This window comes from Pleurodeles waltl, chromosome 5 (genome assembly GCF_031143425.1).
Source record: "Pleurodeles waltl isolate 20211129_DDA chromosome 5, aPleWal1.hap1.20221129, whole genome shotgun sequence".
Lineage (NCBI taxonomy): Eukaryota > Metazoa > Chordata > Amphibia > Caudata > Salamandridae > Pleurodeles > Pleurodeles waltl.
This window is the reverse complement of record NC_090444.1, coordinates 1,588,953,396-1,588,976,597: the sequence shown is the minus strand read 5'-3', so window position 1 is coordinate 1,588,976,597 and position 23,202 is coordinate 1,588,953,396. Positions and strand designations below refer to the sequence as shown.

The 23,202-nt window shown below is 47.9% G+C and overlaps 1 protein-coding gene across 6 annotated transcripts in view; it reads right to left on the bottom strand.

Annotated features, from left to right (window-relative positions):
* The window catches only part of ASAP2 (ArfGAP with SH3 domain, ankyrin repeat and PH domain 2), a 916,066-nt gene that overhangs the window by 98,927 nt on the left and 793,937 nt on the right, over positions 1–23,202 (bottom strand). For all 6 annotated transcript variants that reach the window (XM_069235900.1, XM_069235899.1, XM_069235896.1 and 3 more), the window contains 2 exons: positions 11,438–11,502; positions 3,004–3,074 (listed from right to left, as the gene is read on the bottom strand). In XM_069235900.1, the coding sequence (XP_069092001.1) occupies positions 3,004–3,074; positions 11,438–11,502 (136 nt within the window). The remainder of the gene's footprint in view (positions 1–3,003; positions 3,075–11,437; positions 11,503–23,202) is intronic.

Below are 23,202 nucleotides of genomic sequence, written 5' to 3'. Positions count from 1 at the left end.
AGTCTGCCAACAGGTAAGTACCTGCTTCTTTGGAGGGCAGACCAGGGGGGTTTTGTAGAGCACTGGGGGGGGACACAAGTAGGCGCACGAAACACACCCTCAGCGGCACAGGGGCGGCCGGGTGCAATGTGCTTAGCAGGTGCTGGGTTTTCAATAGGAATCAATGGAGGGACCTGGGGGTCACTCCAGTGGTGCAGGTAGGGCACAGGGGGGTTTCTCGGGCCAGCCACTGACTGGGCTAGGCAGAGGGTCGCCTGATAGTCACTCCTGCACTGGAGTTCGGTTCCTTCTGGTCCTGGGGGCTGTGGGTGCAGTGCCTGGTCCAAGCATCGGATTCTTTGTTCCAGGAAGTCGCGGTCAGGAGGAGCCTCTGGATCCTCTCTGCATGCGTCGCTGTGGGGGTGCAAGGGGGTCGTCTCAGGTTACTCACGAGGCTGCAGTCGCCTAGGAGTCCTCCCTGCAGTGTTAGTTCTCTGGAGCTCGAACCGGGAGTGTCGGGTGCAGTGTGTGAAGTCTCACGCTTCCAGCAGGAAGAGTGAAGTCTTTGAAAGTTGCAGTGCTGCTGTTCTCGGGAGTTTCTTGATCCTTCGGGTTCAGGGCAGTCCTCTGAGGCTTCAGAGGTCGCTGGTCCCTGTCGGATGCGTCGCTGTGCAGGTTCTTTGAGTCTGGAGACAGGCCGGTAGGGCTGGGGCCAAGTCAGTTGTCGTCCCAGTCGTCTCTGCAAGGCTTTCAGGTCAGCAGTCCTTCTTGTTGTTGTAGGTTGCAGGAATCTGATTTCCTAGGTTCTGGGTCGCCCCTAAATACTAGATTTAGGGGTGTGTCTAGGTCAGGAGGGGAGTAGCCAATGGCTAGTGCCCTGGAGGGTGGTTACACCCTCTTTGTGCCTCCTCTCAGAGGGGAGGGGGCACATCCCTAATCCTATTCGGGGAATCATTCAATCTCAAGATGGAGGATTTCGAAAGGCAGGGGTCACATCAGCTCAGGGCACCTTAGGGGCAGTCCTGACTGGTGGGTGACTGCTCCTTGTTTTTCTAATTATCTCCTCCAGCCTTGCCACCAAAAGTGGGGGCAGTGGCCGGATGGGCTGGCATCCCCACTAGCTGGGATGCCCTGGGGTGCTGTAACAAAAGGCATGAGCCTTTGAGGCTCACCGCCAGGTGTTACAGTTCCTGCAGGGTGAGGTGAGAAGCACCTCCACCCAGTACAGGCTTTGTTCCTGGCCACAGTGGCCAGAAACTCGTCTGCTCGTGGCAGGCTGGCAGACACTGGTCAGCCTAGCACTAGGAGTCAGACTAGTATTCAGGGGGCATCTTTAAGATGCCATCTGGGTGCATTTTGCAATAAATTCCACACTGGCAACAGTGTGCATTTATTGTGCTGAGAAGTTTGATACCAAACTTCACAGATTTCAGTGTAGCCATTATGGAACTATGGAGTTCGTGTTTGACAAACTCCCAGACCATATACTCTTTATGGTTACCCTACACTTACAATAGGTTTTGCTTAGACACTGTAGGGGCATAGTGCTCATGCATATATGCCCTCACCTGTGGTACAGTGCTCCCTGCCTTAGGGCTGTAAGGCCTGCTAGAGGGGTGACTTACCTATGCCACAGGCAGTGTGAGGTTGGCATGGCACTCTGAGGGGAGTGCCATGTCGACTTAGTCATTTCCTCCCCACCAGCACACACAAGCTGTGAGGCAGTGTGCATGTGCTGAGTGAGGGGTCCCCAGGATGCAGCCTTAGAGACCTTCCCTGGCATCAGGGCCCTTGGTACCAGGAGTACCATTTACAAGGGACTTATCTGGGTGCCAGGGCTGTGCCAATTGTGGGAACAAAGGTGCACTTTAGGGAAAGAACACTGGTGCGGGGGCCTGGTTAGCAGGGTCCCAGCACATTTTCAATTATAACTGGCATCAACAAAAGGCAAAAGGTCGGGGGGTAACCATGCCAAGGAGGCATTTCCTTACAGGGGGCTCTCAAAACCTCGAGCCAGTCCTGGGTCAATTCTGTAGACTACTCAGTGAAAACACTAGATGGTTGGATAACTGGCAGTGGAGTGCATGACTGATGGGCTTTATAATTTATTTGTGAAAGAATATCTTTTAAGTAAGTGATTCAATGACAAGCTGCATCCATATCTGGTAGACCTAGGTCCAATTTCTCCCCAAGAAGTAGGAAAGAAGGCAGACCACTGGGGTCAAGACTAGGTTGACCAAGACTTTCACTGGGGGTGACCAAAAGAGAGGGGTTACAAAGCCTCCCCAGGGGAAGGGTGGTGAGACACCTAAAGAGAAAAGGAAAGAGTCGCCCCTCAAAGGCCTCAAAAACCTTCCCAGGAGGGTGGGCCGCCAGCTTCTTCACAACCTTCACATGGGCAAAAGGGTAAAAACATAGATCTCCAAAAGGTCTGGTGTTTCAACTGTAAGCAGAATCGACACCAAACTAGAGACGTGGCCTGTCCCAAAAAGAATCCCCTATTGGTGCCCTTTACAAGGGGCTTAGCTGTGAGTCAGGGGTTTGCCAATTGTGGAAACAATGGTACAGTTTGGGGAAAGAACACTGGTGCTGGGGCCTGGTTAGCAGGACCCCTGCACATACTCAATCAAGATAGCATCAACATCAGGCAAAATATGGGGAGGGGTAACCATGCCAAAAAGGGGCACTTTCCTACAGATCCCAGCTAATGACGTGCAGAGGTACTGCTCGAGAAAAATCTCAAGATCCAGACAATTGGGGAAAATTCTAAGGTAAGGAAACTGCAACTAAATGTCTATCAGATAAGCGTTCCATTCCAAGCATTAAACTAGATAAATCTATGTGCGATCGTTGATATAGTTAGAAAGCTCAAACTAAAGTGAACAATCTCCCTTAGTGTATACTAAAAATCATTCAATGTCACCTTCTTCGTTATATACCATAAATTTGCTAATTCATGATGCCTAGCAAAGTTTAGCTACTAGATAATTGCAACTAATTAGTTAAATCCAAAACAAAACTTACCATCTGTGATTTTCTTGGCATTGGAGCGGGTGGCTGAATCGCAGTACAAGACTTTGTATCAGAGGAGTCTCCTGTGGCAGAATATAAACAAATTAATACATAATTTGACTTTGAGCCTTAGATTGTTATGCTTGAAAACTAATGTAAGAAAAAGTTGAGGTTAATCAAAACTACCATGACATTCAGTGGCTTTGTATCCTTCTAAAGTAGTTGTAAAACAAATGCGAACAACAGAAAGAACAAGTTACTTACCTTTGGTAACACCATATCTGGTACCTTAGAATATCCCCAGGTGGCAGACCGGATCCAGCAGATTTTTTTAACAGTACCCCCGCGTGCCAGTAGGTGGCATTGTTCTGCTCCGCATCGGCCTTGCTGGAAATAACTTGTGCAGTACCTATATAGGCATCATCCCCACGCACTGACATCAGTTACATTTGTGGTTTCCCATTCCAGGAGCTCAGAGAACTGACCACTGTTATGGAAAAACTAAGGCCTTGGAAGGGTGACCTTGATACCACAATTGACTAGCAGAGTGGGAATATTGGTAAGGGATCTGTGGCTAGATAGAGTCTCTACCAGATAAGGTGTTACCAAAGGTAAGTATGTTGTTTTGTTCATCTGATATAGGCTTTTAATGGCAGATTCCTTTAATTAGAATCGATACCCAAGCAATGCCTTCCCCAGAGGCAGGTCTGCAAAGCCAATTCTAAATCAAAAAGTCCTGTAGGACCGAACGGGCATAGCACCCATCATGACGGACTTGAATGCCCAGGCAGTAAGACTTGGTAAATGTATGCAAGGATGCCCACATTGCTGCCTGACAGATATCCAGGACAAGAACTCCACTGACTTACTCAGTGGATGCAGACTTTGCTCTGGTGGAATAAGCACCACAAGGGGTTGCTTCTTGACCAATGTGTAGCATATCTTGATGCAGAGCACTATCCATCTTGAGATGGACTGACCCAATCTCTGGCTGCCTGTCCCATGTGATTTGTGTAACCAGCATGCTTAGCCACAAACACACTGGAAATCCTGTTGACCATAGTGCCTGGGAGGGTAGGGATATGGTTGGAGGCCCCTTCCATGGCCACAAACGAGGAGGAAGGTGGAAAGTGGATGACAAGGGGCCATACAGCAGTCCAAGGACCTGGCCATAGCTCTACTGTCTTTAAAGCACTCCTGCGCTGAGTCCGCCTTCTCTTCAAAAAGGCAGGAGACATCAAAGGGCAAGTCCATAAGTGATGCTTGGTCATCTCATGAAAAAACAGTCATTCTGAGCCAAGTGTGGCGCTGTAGGCCACTGATGAAATCGCTCTACCCATTTGTGTAAGTCTACATCATACGGTGAACTTTGCTGCATCTCTGCCATCAAGCAATAGCTTGGAAGAGTATGGCTCCGGATGCATCCGAGACCATGGGCAGAACTTGTTCAACTGAAATTGCAATTTTGCCGGTAAGTACACTACTTACAATACTATTTTTCTGGGTTTTAGACTAGCACCAGGCAGGGTTCAGGTTGGTATCAAGAGTGCACCCACAGTGGTACGGAGGAGGCTGGGTTCAGTGGTAAAAGTTGGAGTCAGTGCCTAATGTTAATCAGTGGAGACTGGGGAGGGGAGTGGAGACATGCTGCTCCCAGGTAAGAAAAAGTGGTGTTAGAGGTTGGTTTCGGGGTTGAGGCGGGGAGAGAGTGGGCCTAAAGGCAGCACCAAACTTACAGCCTCAGTGGCACAAGAGCAGCCTGGTGCAGACTGCCAGCACAGCATAGGGCTCCCAATGTTATTCAATGGAGGAGACCACTTTCAGAAACAGGCTGCAAGCTTTGGCAAGGAGAGGTCAACCCACATCTGCCCATATAAAATGAGATGCCAGGAGTGGTAGGGACACCAACGGTCCATCTCCCCAAGGCCCAGGGGCTACGGATGCAGGGGTGTATTTTGGCATCGGAAACAGCTGACTAGGCAGGTCGCAGTTCTTGGATTTGGGCTGCAGGCATCGCTGTGGAGTCTGGCAGGGGTCAGCCCACGGTTGATTCTTAGTCCAAAGCGCTGGGGAACCTTCACTACACTGGCAGGCCACATGGATATAAGCTGGGGGCGTTTGGTGCAGAGGTGGTTCCAGGTGGCAGTTTTGCGGTTCCTGAGGCAGACTTCTTCTTTAGAGATGGTTAATTCTGGTCAGGTTTGCAGTAGTTCTTGGTCTTTATCGAAGGCAGGCAGACAGTCAGTCCTCCCAAGGCTTTGGAGGACAGTCAACTCCTGGGTACAGGTTCTTTGAAGGCCGCACACAGGCCAGTATGGCTGGGGCCAAAGCAGTTGGTGTCTTCAGTCTTCTCTGCTGGGCAACTTCTGTTTTGTCAAGCTCTTCTGAGGTCGACTGGTATCTGATTCCAGGGTTCAGGGTGCCACCTAAATACTGAATTTAGGGGTGTTACAGGGAGAGCCAGGTATTATCCAATAGGCTACTCACCCTTAGGGTGACTACACCCTTCCTATGGGAACAGGGGATATCCCTAACCCTATAGGCCTAATTCCTTTCATGCAAGATGGAGGAATTTAAAAAAGTAGTGTCCACTTTAGCTCATCCACCCTAGGACTGGGACTGGCATGAAGTGGGCACTCCTCCTAATTTACTTAATTTTCCTGCCAGTCCTGCCGCCAAAAGGGGTCAGGAACTAAGAAATGGCCTCCTCAAACATTTGGAGAGGCCCGGGTCGCATTTCAAAGGCGGCAAGGTCTTTCACGCTCCCTGCCTTGGAATGTCCATCCTGCCTGGGGGAGGAGGTCACATCTTTGACCAGAGCAGGACTTTGTGCTGAGCCCTCGAGAGCACCGGCTCTCACCTCAGGGGGGCAGAACTCTGTCTAAGGTGGCTGTACTGGTTTTGACCAGTCAGTGCCCATGCTAGGAGTTGGTAGGCTTTTCAGGGGGCACCTCCAAGGTGCCCTCTGAGTGCATATATTAATAAATCCATCACTAGATTCAGTGAGGGTTTATCAATACAAGATGTTTGATATCAAACATCCTTATTGTTAGCAAAGCCATCATTTAGCTGAGGAACTTGTAATGACCAGTGTCCAGCACATGTACTAAAAATTGCTTCACTGGTCGATTACTATGTCTGAGAATTGACAACGACATAGCAGGGGCATATGTGCTCATGCGGGTATGCCCTCACATGCAACAAAATGCACCCTGCCTTTAGAAATGGAAGGCCTGCTAGTTGGGTTGTCGTGCAGGCTCTCATTATTCTAATGAGACTACTGGATTTGAGCAGCAGAATCGACTGCAGTGTAAGATACTGAGTCTTAACCCACTACAGGTGACACCTGTCGCCCCAATCCGGGTTTTTTGTTCCGGCTAACTAGTAGTACCTCATCTACATCCAGGAGCAGGGGTGATTGGGCAGCCAAGCACTTGACACAATTGACTCCTCAGGGAAATCGTGGTCACTCAGATCTCATACGTTTCTCTCAGTTACATTAGTCTCACATATACAAGGACAGGCAGAGGCAGTATATGTTTCAATAAGGTTTTAATGAAGCAACTGCATCTTAGATAATAAAGCATGTACTGCAATAACCAGAACGATAAAGTTTGATAGGATTACAATTGTGACAAGGAAAGTAAAGCATAGAAATAACGCTACCATATTGTCACTAGAGTCAATGGACTAATTCCTACCTAGGCTATATTAAAGCACAGCATGTTAAGCTCTAGTTCTGCCCTTCAGGTTCCCCGGGAAGACATAATTCCCCATACCTGAGCAAAAGCCTGAAGTCTGCATAATCAGCTGTAGCGAAGCGTTCAGCAATCAGCATACGGTCGTGGTCATCTGGCTGGAATCTCCCTCTAACGTGTATGGGTCAGGGACGTGTTTTTATAATAAAACAGCTAATGTTCAGAGAAAATGTCCCTACGTAAGGATGTGTATGTTTATATGAATACCAGAGACAAAGCATCACCATGTTTACCGGCAACCTATCTTACTGCAGCCTTGAGAGAAGCACAGAGTGAACAAAATGTCTTGTTTAAGAACACAGTGCTGACCTAGGCAAAAAAACAGCTAAATAGAGAGAAATAAAACAAGACCGCAAGTGTGGCTATTGTTAAAATAATAAACAAAGCTGAATAAAATATATCTAGGGTTAAGTGCACAGCTGCAGGCCTGGTCTTGCTAAAATAACGTGCATGGAGCTACAACTAAAATGGCTACACAACAGGGTGACTTACATATATTGCAAGGAGTGCAAAGGGACAGGGCATACAGGCTGTATGCCATGTCATGTTTTGTTTTAGTTCTGCACCAAGACACGCAGACTGCGAAAGCAGCAGTGTGTGCACTTAGTGAGGGGTTCTCTGAGGGTGGCACAATTAGTGCTGCACCCCCAAGGGGCCTTCCTTTAGTACCCCATGACCTAGGTATAATGGGAACCATTTAATAGGGACTCATAGTGGTAGCTAAATGTTTGTCAATTTGGAAAAACGACTGTGCAGTTTTAGGAAAATAGATCTGGCACTGAAGACCTGTTTAGCAGGGAACCAGTGCACTTCCAGTCAAAACTGCACCAGAAACCAGGCAAAAAATGGGGTGGTGACCATGTCAAAAGATGCACTTTCCTACAGTGAGGCGCCCTTTACTGAGTCCAGGCAACCCTTAGTGATTGTGTAGGCGGTTCTAGATAACCAGAGCTCTCAAAAGGGTAGTTGTGGAGAGCAGTTAAGACTTATCCAGGAGGGTGTAAAGCGGTTTCAAATACCACACAGGTCAGTCAGTGATGTACACACAGGAAAGAAGCACACCAGTGTTAGAATCATAAGTTATATTTGTTGTAACACACACTCTAGAGCTAACTTCGGAATATCTCCTAACCAGAGGACAAAAGAAAACAAGCACTTTGGAGAAACACAGAAATAAAAAAACAATAAAACAACAAATCAGAAGGCTCCAACGAACCTGGGACAAAACAAACAACATTCAAGACAAACTTCACCTACACAAACTTAACAAAATATACAAAAGGGATACATATGTCCATTATTAAAGAAAACAAACCTGAACCCGCATGACCCCAACAACTACAGACCGATTACAAATGGACCTTTCCTGGTCAAAATGATAGAAAGAGCAGCTCTCGCCCAGATGTTACAATTCATTGAAGATAACTCCATAATTTCAGACTACCAAACTGGATTATGCCCAGGAAGAGGCACTGAATCTGCCCTCATCGCTCGCTATCTGGGATGATCTTAAAAATATAACAGACAGCAATGGAGTTGCTGCACTACTTCTCCTGGACCTTTCAGCTGCCTTTGACACAGTTGACCGTGACACCCTCGTACAAAGACTCTACGAAGCCGGCATAGAGAGGACTACTCTCAACTGGATCAGATCCTACCTTTGAAACATAATTAATGTCATCCATACTCCCCCTTTGTCATCCAAAACCTACTTCACAAAAGCAGGGGTCCCTCAAGGCTCAATCATCTTTTCATGCTTTTCAACATCTATATGATGTCATTACCGGCAATGATCAATTAATTTTAACCCACATGCTACAACTATGCAGATGCTCCAAAGACAGTGCAAACTCACAAATCTGACTTGACTGAGTGTGTGCTGGGAACATGCTAACCAGGTCCCAGCACCAGTGTTCTTTCCCTAAACTGTACCATTGTCCCAACAATTGACACACCCCTGGCACACAGCTAAGGCCCTTGTAAAAGGTACCAGTGGTACCAAGGGCTCTGTGACCAGGGAGGGTCGCTAAGGGCTGAAGCATGTCCTGTATCACCTTAAGGGACCCCTCACCAAGCACTTGCACACTGCCATTGAAGGATTGTGTGTGCTGGTGGGTAGAAAAAGGTAAAGTGGACATGGCATCACGAACACTGCCTGTGGCATAGTTAAGTCACCTCCCTAGCAGGCCTTACAGCCTCAAGGCAGGGTGCACTATACCACAGGTGAGGACATAGCTGCATGAGCAATGTGCCCCTACAGTTTTAAGTCCATTCTTAGACATTGTAAGTGCAGTGTGGCCATCTTACATACACGGGCTGGGAGTTTGTTATCACAAATTCCACTGCTCCATGATGCCTTTACTGAAGGCTGGGAAGTTCAGTATCAAACATCCAAGCACAATAAACCCACACTTATGCCAGTGTTGGATTCATTGTACAATGCACCCAGAGGGAATCTTATAGATGCCCCCTGTATTTTAACCAACCCTTTAGTGTAAGGCTGACCAGTCTGTACCAGCCTGCCACAAAAAGACAAGTTTCTGACCCCAAAGGGTGAGAGCGTTTGTGCTCTCTGGAGTCAGAAACAAAGCCTGCTCTGGGTGGAGGTGCTTCATACCTCCCCTCTGCAGGAACTGCAACTTTTGGCGGTGAGCCTCAAAGGCTCAGGCCTCCTGTTACAGTGCCCCAGGGCACTCCAGCTAACGGAGATGCCTGCCCCCAGACAAAGTCCCCCTTTTGGCGACAAGTCCAGCAGGAAAATTAAGTAAAACAGGGAGGAGTGATCTCTCCAGCTAGGACCATCCCCATGGTGTCCAGAGCTGAAGTGACCCCCCTCCCTGCAGAATCATCCATCTTGGTTTGGAGGACAGGGACCAACAGGGTTAGGAATGTCCACCCCTCTCCGAAGGGAATTCACAAAGGAAGGGTTTAGGGACAGTAGCTATTAGCTACTGCCCTGACCCCTGTAATGCCCCTAAATCGAGGATTTAAGGGCAAACCTGAACCTACCTCACCAGATTCCTGGCAATCTCAAGAAGTAAGGCAGAAAGAAGCAGGAGGAAGGACTGCTAAGCCGACCCCAGCAGAGAAGACTCCAGACACCAACTGACTTGACCCTAAACCGAAGAGCCTGTCTGCAGCTTTAGAAGCCCTGCTACAAAAAGACGATGCATCCAGCAAGACCAGCTATCTACACAACCCAAGAGGACTGCCTGCCCAGCAAGGGACCAAGAACTCCCAAGGACAGTGGCCCTGTCCAAGAGGGGTGTCTATGTGCCACTGATGATGTAATCGCTCTGCATCGTGAGTGGGTTGTGTCCAGACCACAATGAATGGTGAATTTTGCTGCAGCTTGCACATCAGCAACAGCTTAGAAGAGTATGGCTCGGGGTTCTTCCGAAACCGTAGGCAGCATTTCTGTAACCAAATTCCACACAGTGTGTGTTTATCGGCACAAAAGGCATGAGATGTTCACTGATCACATTACTAGGCTGGAGGAAGAGAATATACCCTTGCCAAATTTATCCAGCCTTTTAGATTTCATATCCGGTGGAGTGGTAGGGAAATCGTCAGGGTTCATTTGAGAGGTGGAGACTTGGACCACCAAGCTCTTCGGGGTGGGGTTCTTTGAGAGGAAACTGGGGTTCCAGGACACCGGTGAGGGTGGCAGGCAATCGTCCAGTAAACAGGACCCCTATGAAGGGCCTGGACCAGGTCCTACACAGGATGTCCATAAGGGCTACATTAAATGGAAGTAAAGGTGAACCTGCATATGAGAATCCAGTAGGGGCTCATGCTGAACCCATGGGGCCCAAAGGCACTCCAGAGGGTTCGGGATGCCAAAGTACGAGGTAAATAGCTTCACTCCAGTTCCAGGAAACTCTGGGAGGGGTGGAGTGGACCCAGGCACAGGCTCTACAGTGAAAGCTAGGCCTCGAAACATGTTGTCATTCCCGTACCTTGTTTGAGGACTTGGACTTGCAAAGTGAAGTCGAAGAGCAATTTGACTTCTTTAGTTTGTGGGACTTATCAAACGATTGTCTGTAGCGTCTCTGTGAGCGGTCCTGGGACCTTCCTCGTAACCTGGATCTTGACTGCTGCAGGGTCATCTGATGTCAGGAGGCGAGGAGCTTCAGAGAGAGTTTCGGCAGTGCCTTGGGATCCATGGCGCAGCAGTCCACGCAGATCTTGAAGTCGTGGTCCTGCTCCAAGCATCACAGACAAACCCATTGTGGATCTGTCACAAACATCTTCCTGTGATGGGCACCACAGGGTTCGAAACCCACTGTTTTTATTTTATTCATCAATTTTTAGGGGACATCCCTAGCACACTAGGAGAAAAAACTTTCTTTAAAAGTATCTTTGACATGTTGAAAAAGGTCAATTTAAAAGTGACTCGGTGTAGCTTTCTCCTGATCTGCACTGATAGGCACAGAAAAAAAGAACTGATGTCAGCATGCTGGAGTGGCACCTATGTAGGTATCGCGCACATCACTTCGGCGCGGAGGACACTCAGCTGAACAATGTCGCTTACAGACGCTCAGGGGTACTGCTCAATAATTTCTTGATCCAGACTGATGCCTGGGGCTAATTATTAGGCAAGGAATCTGCAACTAGAAGTCCCTATCAGATATTATAATTTCGATATATTTTTTGTAAAAATAAAACATCATTTATTTGAAACATACCATCATGTGAGGATGTCAGTCCACGAGGTTGCTCCTTATTAACTGCAGCTGATGGCTTCCCTGTCCTGCAAGCAAAACATTGGAAAATAAGAATCCTACCTTAAACCAAAATTACACAATGACATGATTCTCATAATTATACAAGATCCCATTATTTTTTCTAGTTACTCCAAAAAAAAAAAAAAAAATGGGCTCTTATTTATGAGCTCAAAAAAACGTTACTCACTGTAGGGAGCTGGGTTCTGGTTGGAGTGCCCCTCCCTTTGCCTGATTTCCAGATGCAACTTCGACTGAAGTGCACTGGGTTCCTGCTATCCAGTCCCCAGTGATAGTGTTCCTTTCCTAAAACAAGACACCTAGTCACTTGATCCCCAAGTGACCAGACCCTTCAGCCCCCTGAAAGTCCCTAGTAAATGGTACCCCTGGTACCGTGGCCATGGGTAATGAAGAGAGCCCCTCAGAGCTGCAGCACAACTTGTGCCACTTTGAGGGACCCAGCACCAACCTTATGCAGACTGCCATTGCAGGATGCGGGACAAGGTGCTCTCGAAATTGAAAACACAACATGGCAAACAGCCTGTTTGCTATGTCCCCTAACACTATAATATATGCAAGTCACCCCTCTATCAGGCCTTACAGCCCTAAGGCAGGGTGCATTGTATTACATGTGAGGGCATATCTGCACGAGCAGAAATGCCACTCCTATGTCTTTGTCTATTCTCAGACATAGTGTTGGAAATGGCCATTTTTGCAGGGTTATCGCCAAACTTTTTGCCTTCTTCCACCTATTTTTTTAGGTCTGTTTTTGCTGGTTTATTGTCTCTGCGCACTTTACCACTCAGTGGTAAAGTGCAAGTGCTCCCTATAGAAATTGTACTGTTGATTGGTTTATCCACGATTGGCATATTTGATTTACTAGTAAAGTGCACTAGAGGTGCAGGGCCTGTAAATCAAATGCTACTAGTGGGCCTGCAGCACTGGTTGTGCCTCCCACATTAGTAGCCCTGTAAACATGACGCAGACCTGCCATTGCAGTGTCTGTGTGTGCAGTTTTAAACTGCCAATTCGACTTGGCAAGTGTACCAACTTGCCAGGCCTCAACCTTCCGTTTTACTACATGCAAGGCACCCCTACATTAGGTCCTAGGTAGCCCTATGGGCAGGGTGCACTGTATGTTTAAGGTAGGACATATACTAGTGTGTTTTATATGTCCTAACAGTGAAATACTGCAAAATTCGGTTTTCACTGTGCAAGGCCTATCCCTCTCATAGGTTAACATGGGGGCTGCCTTTAAATATCCTTAAAGCGCAAATTCCCTTTGAGAGTAGATAATGTGGAGTTTAGGGTCTCTGAACTCACAATTTAAAAATACATCTTTTAGTGAAGTTGGTTTTTAAATTGTCTGTTTGAAAATACCACTTTTAGAAAGTAGCCATTTTCTTGTCTATACCATTCTGTGACTCTGCCTGTTTGTGGATTGTAAGTCTGGGTCAGTTTGACAATTGGGCTGTTCACCCCTCTCCTCTAGACAGTAACACAAAAGAGGGCGGCGGTGTAGCCTGCATATCCTGATGAGCCATCTGAGCTAGAGAGGAGGGAGGAGTGGTCATTCACACCTGAATGGACTGTGCCTGCTCTCACACAATGCAGTCTCCGACCCCCCGGTGTGCATCTGGGGCCTGGCCTGAGCAAGGAAGGATCTCCAAACACTTGAGACTTTGCTTTGAAGTTTGCCAACTTCAAAGGCAGAACTGGGTATAAGAAGAAGACCCAAATCCCCAGACTTTTAGAATCTTTCTGGAATCAAGAGGAACCTCGGCCCAGGAGAAGAGCGGAAGGAGGAGTACTGTCCCTTAGCTGTGTTGCTTTGCTGGACTGGCCTGTAGTTGCTGCTTCTGCCTTACAAGAGTGCAAAAATGGGGGAACTTTGCTGTGTGTCCTGCTTGAGAAAATTCTCCAAGGGCTTGGAGGAGAGCTTGCCTCCTGTTGGAAGTCTCAGGGACACCAAAGACTTCAGTTTCCTCGACCTGCAGCACTGGCAACTGTGTGCTTTGTGTTGTTCAAGAGGAGAAACCAATGTGGTGCGGCAACTTTGCTGCTGGCCTACACCGTGACCTGCCGACGCCACACGGAGTCACATTGCCCCGCTTCGCATCGTGACCCTGGTCTCACCGACACTGTCATCGGATGACTTCACCGAGCCGCTGCTCGCTCCGCGACATGTAAGCCCTGCACCCCGGCATCGTCTGCTCACACCGCAGCCTGGGCATCCCCGACGCCGCCGCTCCTGCTGACACCGGCGCCGCTGCCTGTGCCGTGGATGTGTACACCGCTTGTGAGGTACACGAAGCACCGTCCCGTCCCGCGCTGCAGCCCCAGTCCACCGACGCCAGCACCATCAACTCCAGTGTCGTCACCAGGCATCCTGCCTGCACCGTGACCTGTGGGCACCGCGCATGAGGGTCACAAAGCAATCGGCCCGTACCGCTGGCTTGGGCCTCCTGACGACAGCGCTTCAACAACGACGATGCCGCTGCCTGCATCGTGACCCGTGGACACCGCACGTCGCACCGCCCCACTTTACACCGCAGCCCTGGTCTCACTGATGCCGCTGGACGCTGTCACCGAGCCGCTGCCTGCAAGTGACCTGTGGGCACCGCACGTCGCATTGTCCCACTTTGCACCGCAGCCCCAACGCCATCCACACCGGCGCACCTGACTTCATCAGCCTAGAGTTCGATCTGCAACACGTGTAACCTCAAGGGCCCGATGACTCCTGCACCGACTCCGGACCCGACACCGCGACGTCAGTGACGCTGCCCTCCGGAGCTCACTGCGAGGATCACGACGCCCTGCAAATCCAAGGTACTGTATGCGGGTCTTCCCAACACCGTAGCTGGCCCGCAACGCCGCGGCCGGCCCGAACTGTTGGTTTTGTTGATCACGATGGCGTGATAGCCCCAGGCGGAGCCATCGACTTCAAGGAACTGTAGTTTTGAGTAAACCTTGCATAATTCATATTTTTCTTACTGTATGTTGGATTCTTATCATATTTGGTCTTGTTTTAAATAGATAAATATTGGCTATTTTTCTAAAACTGGTGAGGTGTCCTTTTGTAGTGTTTTCACTTATTACTGTGTGTTATGTGCAAATGCTTTACATATTGCTTAAGAGATAAGCCTGACTGCTCGTGCCAAGCTACCAAGGGGGTGAACAGGGGTTATCTGAGCGGGTATCTCTCTTATCCTGACTAGAGTGAGGGTCCCTACTTGGACAGGGTGCAAACCGACTGCCAATTAGAGACCCCAATTTCTAACATTGGTGGCAGCGGTGGGATAGGACTTGCATTTGCACTTGACCTACAGTGATTAGTGTACACTACTACCATATTGCAGACCATTACGTGCCACATATAGTAAGTGACCAGGGAAGCCATTTTAAATACATGTGCTGGACACTGGTCACTAAGCGTCTCCTAGCTACATGATTGCTTCTTTGAACATAGGTGTAGGAAGCTGGCTCTGTATATATACTATATATAAATGAGACACAGTGTGCACAGAGTCAAGGGGCTCCCCAGAGTCTAAAGTAGATAATACCAATGCTCTCTTTTGTGGTAGCGTGGTCGAGCAGTTAGGCTTATCAGAGGTTAGTGCAAAGCATTTGTTGTACACACACAGGCAATAAATGAAGGACACACTCAATGACTAACTTCAGGCCACTTGTTTTTATGTAGAAACAATATGTGTTGTTACATCAACACCACTGTTTCAAATTCGTAAGTTAGACTGTTTTCAAATAAGTAGCAATAATCTGTTTTAAAAGTTGACACTGCAATTTTCAAACACAGTTCTGGGGGGAAAAAAAGTTAGTACAGTTTGAGGTAAGTGCAAGACTTACAGTTCCAGTCTCCGGGGGTTAGGATGTCCAAAGGTTGGGGTTCAAGTTAATCCCAAACACCCACAACCAGCAACACGGGGCCGGCTGGGTGCAGAGGTCAAAGTTGTTGCAAGATTTAGAATGGGTTCCATTGGATACTGGGGGCACCCGGAATCAGGCCTGCTAGCAGGTAAGTACCCTTGCCTTTGGAGGGCAGACCTTGGGGGTTTAGGAGAGGACCAGAGGGGCCACAGATCAGCACCAAACCCACACCCTCAGCTGCACTGGGGCAGCTGGATGCAAACATAGCGTTGGGCTCCCAATGCTTTTTCATTAGCGGGACCCCAGGGGTCACAAGTATGCTGCAGACTAGGTCCAGGGGGGCGGTTCGGAGAAACTACAGGCTAGACAGTGAGGAGGGCCGCCTGCTGCACATTGCTGCTCTGGATGTTGGGTTCCTCAAGGCAAGGGGGCTGCGGGTGCAGGGTACCTTTTGACATCTGGTATCTTCGTCCAGATCCTTCACAGGTAGAGGGGTCCTGTGGATTTAGTCTGCAGGTGTTGATGTGGTGGGCAGGAGGGATCAAACCAGGGTAGACACTAGGTCAGAATCGTCTGGGGACCAGCTCTAGTTTGTTGGGCCACCTAGACACAGGCTGTGGGCGTCGGGTGCAGAGTGAGTAGGACTCGTGAGTCCAGGGTGGTTGTAGAGTCCTTTGTTGGAGTTTCATTCTGGAAAGGGTCGCTGTCCATGGGAGATCTTGGTCCTCTGGACTAAAAGTGGCAGGCTGGCACAGACCGGTATGTCCTGCACTAGAAGTTTGGCTAAAATACAGGGGGGATCTTTAACATGCACTCTGGGTGCATTTTTCAATGAATCCAACCCAGGCATCTGTGTGGGTTTATTGTGCTGACAAGTTTGATAACAAACTTCCTAGTCTTCAGTGAAGCCATAATGGAGATGTGGCGTTCATAATGACAAACCCCCAGCCCATGTACTCAGTATGGCTACACTGCACTTACAATGTCTAAAAGTGGACATGGACACTGTAGGGGCATACTGCTCATGCAGCTATGCCCTCACTTGTGGTATTGTGCACCCTGCCTTAGGTCTGTAAGGCCTGCTGGAGGGGTGACTTACCTATGCCATAGGCAATGGTTTGTGGGCTCTTTTTCTCCCCACCAACACACACAAGCTGCAATGGCAGTGTGCATGTGCTTGGTGAAGGGTACCATGGTGGCATAATACATGTTGCAGGCCTTGGGGACCTTACCTGGCCACAGGGCCCTTGCTACCAAGGGTGCCTTTTACAAGGAACTTAACTGTGTGCCAGGAGTATGCGAACTATGGAAATAATGATACAGTTTTTGAGAGAGAACACTGGTGCTGAGGCCTGGTTAGCAGGATCCCAGCACACTCTCAGTCAAATCAGCATCAATATCATGCAAAAAGTGTTTGTGTGTGTGGTGAAGGGGTGTGTTTGGAGGGGGAGGGGGGCAACCATGCCAAAAAGGGTCACTTTCCTAAAATAGGGATAGTCGGTATCAAACATCTCAGATTAATAAACTCTCTTTGAATCCAGTGGGGGATTTATTAATACATGCACCCAGAGTGCACCTTAGAGGTTCCCCCTTAAAACCTACCAGCTGCTAGTGTGTTGACTGACTGGTCCTGACCAGTTCAGCCACCTTAGGCATTTTTTCTAACACCCCCACCCCTATGGTGAGAGCCAGCACTCGGGGTCAAGACACAAAAGCCTGCACTGGGTGGGGATGTTAGCACCTCATCCAGGCACAAGGTACATTCCGGGACTGGAAGATCCAAAGGCCTACCCACATTTGTAATGCGACCCCGTCTCTCGAGATGACTGACCCCCCTGTCTGGATGGCACTTTTTGCAGCAGAAGAGGCGGGAAAATTAGGCAGATTAGGAGGTGTGCCCACTTCATGCCAGTCCCACTCCTAAGGTGGATGAGCTGAAGCAAACACTACATTTTAAATTCCTTCATCTTTGTTTGGAAGAAATGGGTGATCTCCACTTCCCAGCGAAAGTGGTCATTGAAAGGCTGTAGTCACCCTAAAGGTGGTCAGCTCACTGGCTATCAGCTGCCGCTCCCTGTAACGCCCCTAAATTGAGTATTTAGTTGGCACGCCTGAAGCCTAGAACTCAGATCCTGATGACCTAAGAAGAAAAAGACAAAGAAGAGACGCACCAGCAGAGGACGAGAAGGAGCAGCTGACCTGTTACTTACCCTGACGGCCTGTCTGCACTCCTCAACAGACTCTGCACCAAAGACGCATCGTTCTGCAGCTGTACCCCCAGAAACCTGGTAGGACTGTCTGGCTTTAAAAAAGACTCAAGTCTCCTGTGAACAGCGGACCTGCTCTTCAACCAACTCCAAGGAAAGGAACCTGCAGCCTCCGGGACTGCAAAGACCGGACACCTGAAGACACCACTGCACCTGCAGTTACCGACTCGAGTGAGAGTAGACCTCAGGTGACAGCAAGGTCCCCCAGCTATCCAGGGGCCGAGTCCATCGTGGTTTCACCCCTGGACTCCCTGAAGTCGCCTGCAGCCACTGCACTCAGGCTCTTTCTCCTGCATCCTCTGAAGTGAGAGAAACCAGACATCCAAAGCAACCAGTGCATCCGTCGCCGCTGGCTCCAGTACAAGTGACCCTTGGTGTCAATGACGTCCCCCAGGTCTCCTTGAGTACACTTTGGTTTCACCCCTCCTGAACTCCCCGACAACACCTCCAGCCTCAGACCACTGGACCCCACCCCCCCAACCGCAATTGCTCCCAGATATGGAAACCTGACGCCAAAGGACACATCTGCATTCGTTGCCCCTGGGCCTTGGAGAAGAGGACCAAAGATGCACCTACATCTAGAGCACCCCATGTTTGTGACCTACCTGTTGTTTGCCCCAGACTGGCTCCCCTGCCGGAGCCTGTAGCCTAAATCCAGAGAGACCAATCCCTATTGAAATACATAAGGCACCCGACACATACTGCACCTCTGCACCCGACCGCCCCAGAAGGAGTGACTTGTTGGTGTGGTCCTGACCCTTGCCCAGTACGTATCTTACGTCTACAAGATTGGTCCCATGAGGTGTCAATAAGTGCTTGTTTGCTGACTGTGTTGTCTTGCTATAGGTTAACATTGAAGAACACTGAAATTGCACTATGTCGATTTTTTTAACTAAAAAGTATTTATGCTTGAAAACTTACATGGGTTAAAAGTATATATAAAAAGAAGTGTTATTTTTCTAAATTGGTCTCGGATTTATTCTTTGAGTGTGTGTCTCATTTATTGCCTCTGTTAGTACAACAAATGCTTAGCACCGCCCTCTGATAAGCCTAACTGCTCACCCCCACTACCACAAATAGAGCATTAGTCCTATCTACTTTTGCCTCTGCAAACCAATTGGGGATCCACTGGCCTCTCTGCACCGTGTACTTCTTCTTCCCACAGATTCCTTGATTTAACTGTTTCCTGGCACTAGATTGGATCGGAAACATTTGTGCAGTCGTGTCACAGATGGGTGTCATCAAATGATGAAGCTGTGCTACTCCCTTTAGGGTTCTCATCTGCAGGGTACACAATGATGTGTCATACCTCAAACTGCGATACTAAAGACTACTGTTGTACAGAACTGAAATCAACATATGACCACACACCAACAACAGGGTTTGAAACCTGACCTTTTCAATATAGGGCATTTGCCCTACATTGCACCCAAAACAAGATTATTAGAGCAAAAAATTATCTCTGTACAAGGTCTGGACTTGCATTAAAAGATGCAGAAAAAACACCTGATGTCAGAGCATCAGGCAGGGATCTTAGTACCTCCTATGATGTAACTGAGGTGCCAATCCTCATGTCTATTTGAATTTAGCATTGGAAAACTATTTCAGATGTTTCCAAATCCATTATGGTGCCTGGAATAATCAAAGATTAGGAATCTGCAGGTAGAAGATTCCATTAGAAGCAGTAGGTATTGAAGATGGTGCAGGACAGCAAAGGGAGCCAATGGAGTTGCGTCAGGGTGGAGCAATGTGATCATATTACTTCAGGGCCTGGATAAAAAGTACTGCAGCATATAGGATGCCTTTACATGTGCCTGAGAGTCTGGAAGGCCATGTTGATGGGCGTTACCCCCATCCAGATGTTAGAGCACAAGGGCTGAAACAGAAGTTCTGAAGTCTCTTTTTCAAAAGAGAAAGCTGGTACCACTGTCTGTTTTTTTTTAATTACAATGTGTTCCTTGAGAGAGAGGTTGGTGTCCAGGGAGAATCCAAGTGACATAGCATTCTTAAAAAAAAAATTAACATTTAGTATAAACAAAGAGAAGAGCAAACACAGACTTCTAAACTCAATAGAACAAAAAGCGAGAATTAACAAACAGCAAGACAAAAAAAAAAAAAAAATGAAAAAAGGTGCCCAGCCACTCAGCGAACCAAACTGTCATATGCATTTAAGTATTTCAATACAGTACAATACAATATGCTGTACAGCTGTAGGCAAATCGCTCACAGTGCAACTCGGGAGGCCACAATCGCAGCAAATCCCTCTCAGAAAAAGTAAATGCTCCTTCCATTAAGCGTGTGCAGCATCCCAGCCAAGCATAGTCAGAGAGAATCACAGAACAGCATCCGAACACTCAACACAGTCATCGTCCCGCCTCTATATTCCTCTGCGCTGCCAGATAGGCCACCAGCGGGGCTCAAATGTCCTTCCATAGGGAGCGTACCAGCATCAGCCCCAATTAGGTTACCCATTGTTCTTGACAGTAAGCAGCATCTTGCAGCCAGTAGGCCAACCAAAACATCCCAGTGAATACCCATCCTGAGCTTAGCCAGCCACAATGAGACAGTAGTAAGTTTACGCACCCCTGGGGGAAGCATTGTTTACATAGCCAAATAATGCTATCATCTGTGACCGCTCAGGCGTGAAGCCTGTAATCTGCTTAATAGCATCAAAGACTTCAGACTAAATTTGCACAACTCTGGGGCACTCCCATGCCAAATGCAAGAAGTTAGCAATAGATGCAGCACATCATAAACAGCTCCTGTGTCCACTAGACCCATCTGGTATAGCTGTACAGGTGTACGGTACACTCTATGCAGGTACTTAAAATGGATTAAGCGAAGCCTGTAAATTGGGGGAAAGGGCCTTACTGAGACTGAGAGCAGCAGTACCGCCACTATTTCTCTCTGATAGAGGTGTTCAGGACGGGGGACCACGTCGTTGTGTGAATCAGTGCAGTTTTCTGCATCCTGCTATAAAGCTGTATGCATCTTCTCCAGGACAAGGAATGTCTGCGGGGCTGCCCGGAAAGTGCCAGGCACGACTCGCAGGGCTGCCAGTATCTGATGATAAGTAAGGACATCCAGGGGTGCAGAGGTAGGATCATTCAACACTTGATGCAGGGTTATGAAGTTAACCTCTTGGCATACATCCCCAAAAGACAATAGCTGCAGTTGTCGCACGCAGCTGTGAGGGCAAACGCCAGCCGCCACGGGGATCAAAGTGTGGCCCCTAATCGACACCGCCGAGGCGTACAAATGATCCAGTCACACCCGCTGGCACAGCGTGTCCCACGCCCAGACTGTGCAAGCTGCTGAGTCGGTCGGAGTCTGGGGTCATCTGGGAGGGAGGTACAAAGCAGCCTGCAGCAGGTAAGGGTCAACATGATCATGTTTGGGCACTGTGTGTGACTGAAACAGAGTGGGGTGTAGCAAGTAGTGGGCATATTGTGCTTGCGCACAGTAGAAGTAAAGAACTTGGGCGCAAGACCCACCCTGGTCAAATGGGAGAGTCAGCACCTCCCATGCCGCCCGGGGCTGTCTGCCCACCCATGCCAATGTTCTTAGGTGAGACCTAAGACGTTTACAGAAATCAGCCATCAAGTGTATGGGGAGGTTAGTAAATACGTAGGGGAATATGTGGAGTCCCAGCAGTTTAGCCATGGCAAATCTCCCTGTAAAAAGACAGCAGTAGTCTTGTCCAGGCTGACACTCGGTCCTCAAACCATTGTCATCAGCTGTCTGTAATTTGCATGCCATAGTTTGTCCAGGTCCTAATTGAGCCAGATCCCAAAGTACTTAATCGGGTCTTCAACCCACATCAAGGGCAACTCAGACTCAAAGGCCCATGAGGCACCAGTGATCGGGAATATGTTGGATTTGGACCATTTGATGGTGATGCCCACAAGGCCGCTGAAATGAATAAGGTCCATAATAATAGGATCTATGTTTCAAGTGACGTAGGATTCAATGAAAGATGGGGTTCACAGCTGTGTATGGTTTCTTATTTGCTGTTCTTGGATAATAACAAGAATTATGTCTTGGTTACGTTGAGAATAAGGTAGGTACTGAACATCCAGGTCTGGATGATGTGTTTGAGGTGTGGGATATTGGAAGCAGAGGAGTCTTCAAGGTAGAGTTGTGCATCATCAGCATACTGGTAAATCTTAATGATATTATCTGTGAGAAGAGAACCAAGCAGCTCCCAATAGAAGGTAAAGATGACAGGGGATAGTATGAAACCTTGGGGGGCTCTATAATATGATAGAGATTATTTTTGGACATGGAGGTGTCCATGTGAACAAACTGGTGTCAGTGGAAAGATAGATAGAAAACCAGTGAAGGACACTGGTGGTGAATCCCACCAAAGAATGCAGGGAGCAAATGATGGTGGGATCTTCGTCTGTGCCAAAGGCAGCAGACAGATCTACCAATATCAAGAGGTAGGGGTAATCTTCATCCGTGGTTAGAAGGTCATCATATATGATGAGCAAGGCAGCAGTTTTTGTGCTGTAGCCTGATCTGAATGCAGGCTAGCCGTCATAGAAGAAATAAGTGAGCATTAATGCTTGCCTTAAGCTAAGTACCAAGTGCCCGATATCAGGCAGCAGAGATAAGCAAGAACCCTTTTTTGAAAGCAACTTTCAAGTTCCAAGAGGATGTCCAAAATTGGCTATAATGATCGCTCTCATTGATGGGCATTGCAACAATCATTAAAATGATTTCTTTGTCAAGGGTCATATATTCTGAAATAAAATCTATATGTGGTTCCTGAACCCTTCTTCAAAACAACTTCAGTGGGAAATAAGATGCCTGCTGTGGGATGAGTTTGCACTTGCCTTCTCCTATAAGACCCCTGAACATCAGATGCAACCACAGAGCCTTCTAGTTCCTTGTGTTAAACTAAAGGAAATGCTAACTGACTGAGGATCTCTTGAATAGGCACAGGCAAGGTAGGAGTTATCAGCACACTTCACCCTTTCCAGTATCTTAGACAAGCCAAGGGAAGGGAATTAACGAACTCTTCAACCACTGGGCATATTGTGTGATGGCTATGTTTATCCTCTGGTGCTTTCCAGGCCAGCTGGGTATGTTTACCCCCAGGTGCTTCCCAGGCCAGCTGGACTGGCTGCTATAGAGAGATATATTCTAAAGCATAAATTTAGTATTAATAAAGGCTTACCAAGCAATGCTTCATTCTTTTTATTTTCCCCTCTTGAGATTTGTGAATAGTAGGAGAATAAGCGAATAGTAGGAGAATAAGCGGGAGTCTATAGTACACATGTGCACTGCCTCACACTGTCCGCAATCTTCTAGACTACAAACAATTTTAAATATGGGGATCTTCTGACATGTGCACTGGACATTAACATTTCGCCTTATATCTCCAGAACAGCTAAACTGATTTTCACTAAATCAAGAAAAGGTAATGAAAGAAAGGCTGCCATGTCATAAAAATTTGTTGAGTAGTCATTTAGTGATTTTGGCGCTATACACATTTAAAAATCTATGGGAAATCAAATGTATTTGCACCCCTTGATTTGATAAGCCCCCCGCTTTAATGTCAATTTAATTGTT